General features: G+C 42.2%; 1 protein-coding gene across 1 annotated transcript; it reads right to left on the reverse strand.

Moving 5' to 3' along the window:
• Positions 1-2327: 2327 nt before the first annotated feature.
• LOC143022710 (uncharacterized) lies at positions 2328-2657 on the reverse strand. Its single transcript, XM_076181042.1, has one exon. The coding sequence runs from the start codon at positions 2655-2657 to the stop codon at positions 2328-2330; it is 330 nt and encodes a 109-aa protein (XP_076037157.1).
• Between the last annotated feature and the right edge of the window lie 1330 nt (positions 2658-3987).

Raw genomic sequence — 3987 nt, forward strand, 5'->3', positions numbered from 1 at the left:
AAGAATTATAGTAAATGCAAATAAAACCAAAGTAATGATGGTGGCGAGAGAGAAAGATGATATTGAGATAGAAATAGATGGAATACAATTGAAACAAGTGGAAGACTTTCAGTACTTGGGAGTTCAAATACATGAGAGGTGTTATATGGAGAAATAAATAACAAGCAGAATCGAAAAATATACAAATAATCAAAGATTAATGTATCCACTACTAAAAGACAGACTCATACCATCAAAAGTTAAAGTTATCATATATAAAACGATACTAAGACCAGTATTAACATATGGCTCAGAGACCTGGACACTATCAATGAGATTAAAGAGCAAGATACAGGCAGCAGAGATGAGAATGTTGCAATTAATAAAGGGAGTAACAAGAAGAGATCGCTTAAGAAATGAGGATATCAGAAATGAACTGGACATCGAATCAATATTAGAATTTGTAGAAAGAAGTAAACTGAGATGGTATGGACACATCATGAGGATGAGTCAAGAAAGGTACCCTGCTAAATATTATCGATGGAATCCAAGAGGGAAGAGGCCGGTAGGAAGACCCAGAAAGAGATGGAGAGATGGAGTGAGGGAAGCAATTGAAGCGAGAGGATCAACAATAGAGAGTGTGGAAGAAGAGGAACTTTACGAGGATCGTACCTGGTGGAGAAGTTTCGTGAGGCATCACAACTGACAGGGCACTGGCCCTACCTGGTGTATGGTGAGAAAGGTGAGAATATATATACAATTTTTTTTCGTCAGTGGTCTCTTGTCTTTTGGAAGTCCGATGTATCCCCCCTCAAGTATTTTGTTTGTGACCTTTTATTCTAGATATCCGCGCATTGGAAAAAAGTTAGAAAAAAATAAATAAAAAAATAGAAAATTATATGACGAGGATGTTACATATTTTTCTTATTTTGAAAGGGCATACTGTTCTCTGCCTGACAAGCGTCTTTGCAGACTACGATGCTTTTACCATTTAGCTCTTTGCGGTTGGCCTTAATGTTCGTTTTTCCTGATGAGGAAAGTTCTTTTGTTTAGTTTGTAACAAGAAACGAAAAGAATTAGATTTTATGTTGGGTGCATTAGTTACCTCTTCATGTTCTATAATGTAAATAGTGTTTGTCATTATTGCTGTGTTTATTGTAGAACATTTTGTAGACAAATGGTTAAATCCATCCTGGTGTGATATTTTCTTATAGAAAAAGTTCAGATGTTTGTTGTGAATTGTTGTGACCATGTAGGTGTTTCTTTGCACGTCACGTGTCACGTGGATGCAATCGACTCAAAGGAGAGGGGAAGGAAGGATGGACAATTGGAAGGAACCGTCTTTCTTCTTCCACAAAGAAGATATAGCGTTTATGGCAAGATCAATCCTTTCAGAGCCACCAATGTCTCAGTTTTGAGACAATGTATGACCTTTCGGCTGACGGCAGATTATTTCATTTCCCTCAGATGAAGCTTCAGGAGCAAATGGTAATGTGTATGTGGGTCTTCAGATAACAGTCCTGTGTGTCCTTATCCATCCTCTTATTTTTCGTGAACGAGCATATGCTTTTCGGTAAAGACTGTGTATATATTGTAGTAAAATATCACCATGCCAAACCTCGTTACACCGAATTTCGGCTATATTGGCCCTATTGAGACCTATCGGTCGGTATATGAGGTGCAAGGTTCAGTATGGATGGCCTATAACAACCAAGCCTTTCCCTAAAGTAGTTTAATATATTGAGGGTTTACTGTATATGAAAGAGGCTTTCTTCTGGATAAGACTGTGTAATTTGGTGGCCTCGGAATGAGAGAGTATATGAATGTCTGCGAGTAGGTGCTGTATTAAACGTTTTGTTGCGGAGTCATAAGCTCGTTAGAAAGTTCTGTTGGTTTGTGTATTCATCCGGGCGACTACCAGACGACCTACCCTGTCATAGGGGGACAAGAATACTGCCACCGTGTCCCCTGCGAGTCATGAAAGACAACTAAAATGAGGTGGAACGAGAGAACTAGGAATTACATCTCTTCATGTACTTTTCTCTCATATATGGTCAGGGCAAAATATCTTTTTAATTGACCATCCCCTATTAAGGGAATGAAAGTCTTTGCTTGTATACAGAAGGTTAACGGCTGGTTTGGTGAGCCTGTTCTAAACTGCCGTCATCTTTATTACTCCGCGGGAAACCATTTACTAAGTACAAATCCAGACATGCAATGCTCTAGAGGCTAGATAATGATCCTAATTTCCACCGGGCGATTTTATTCAGCTGAGGGAAAACCCTATACTACCCAAAGAGTCATTTGTGAATTGTTGTCAATTTTGTACATTTTAAAAGTACTTTTTTTCAACCTTGCAGGAAGGAAAGTTTGCCCAGTCTCAAAATGTCGATCCTCTTCTCTGGTCTTGGCTCGAGCATGACCCACATGGCCGTTGTAAGAGTGCACTTCTGATGTTGGCTGAAGGTCGAGGGAAGTCGGACAAAAGCAGGTTTGCCGTTCTTGCAGCAGGCCAAGTAGTAACGCAGGAGGTCACGATCATTGAGTTCGTCTGCCTCTTCCTTGTAGTAGGGAACTTGTCCTGTGCACAGTTCGTACAAAACACAGCCGAGGGCCCACACGTCCACTTTGCCTCCGCTGAATGGGTGCATCTTCTTGTCAATCACTTCCGGTGCCATATACCAAGGAGTACCTCGGCGACCTTTAATGTTTCGTTTATAGACCTAAGCAGTTCTTCGGGACATTCCAAAATCGATCAGCTTGACGAGCTTGTGGTCTGCGCTGAGAACGATGTTTTCGGTCTTCAGATCGAGATGAACAAAGTTCTTTGAGTGCACGTAAGTGACGGCTCGAATGAGTTGGTCGCTGTAGGACGCGACTCTGTCGCCCCAATCGTGGTAAGGCTGCTGCGCGTGTTTGATGACGGCGCTGTCGAGCGTCCCGCCCTCGCAGTATTCAGTGATTATGATCTTTAGTTTTCCTTGTGTCGCCACATCCACAAGACGAACAATGTTCGGGTGAGTCAGCTCTGCGAGGGCTTGGATCTCGCTCGGAGATCCCTTGCCTTTTGTCGGGATCTTGGCGACGCAGATATTTCCCGTCGTCTTCCTGATGACCAATGATGTGATTGCATAACCTCCAGAGCCCAGATCAGATTTAAAAGTGTAATTTTCATTAAAATCAATGGTTTGTTTGCTGCTGCTGTGGGCTTTGACTGAAGGTTCTGTTGGGTCAACGACTGGCTTCGAGGTTGCTCTCGAAGTGCCTTTTGACGACTGGCGGCGCTCGAGGCTCTTTCCCTTCTGAGGCAACGATGGGTGCTGGCGACTCATGATCGAAGCCTCTTTCCTCGTTGAAATGTCCTCCATCTTCCTTGCCTCCTGGTTCTTGGAAGGGTTTCTTGAGGACTTGCTTGGGCTCTTCTCCTTTTCCTGAAGGGTCAGGCAGCAACAACAAACCACTGATCTCATGACGCCGGCGAAGGATTGGCGAAGTCGGGCGAGTTTGAATTTTCGGAGTCGTGTCATCATCCTTTTGCGAGTCCTGCCTTGTGCCTGACACCAGTGTCTATCAGGGGGCCAAGAAGCGTTTGTGTCAGCACCCACAAATGTTATACACAGATAGACAGCAACTGTCCTCAATTAAGCGATGACATTTGCGTTTTTCTATTAAAGAATTTTTGTTTCCTTTCTATTTCTCTTGTGTTACATTTTTTATTTTCTTGTTTAGTCAACATGATTACCATGTCGATTAGTTCAGCTGCATGAAGGGATGATAATAAATATTTTTGCTGTGATGTGAGAACATAATGAAATGATTAATGGGACATAACTACTAACAAACCCGGTCAGGACTGAGCCGTCTTACTCAACTATTTTGACAACCGACGGACAAGCACTCTTTAACCACAGGTAGCCTTTAGGATCCAAATGGATCAAGGAAACTTTTTCTCATTGGCAGTTATTTCTATCAATACAAGAACTTGTGTATGTGTAGGAGTAGGTGTGT

The sequence above is a fragment of the Oratosquilla oratoria genome, unplaced genomic scaffold, assembly GCF_046742065.1.
Source record: "Oratosquilla oratoria isolate Oo_2021 unplaced genomic scaffold, ASM4674206v1 SCAFFOLD144, whole genome shotgun sequence".
Classification (NCBI taxonomy): Eukaryota; Metazoa; Arthropoda; class Malacostraca; order Stomatopoda; family Squillidae; genus Oratosquilla; species Oratosquilla oratoria.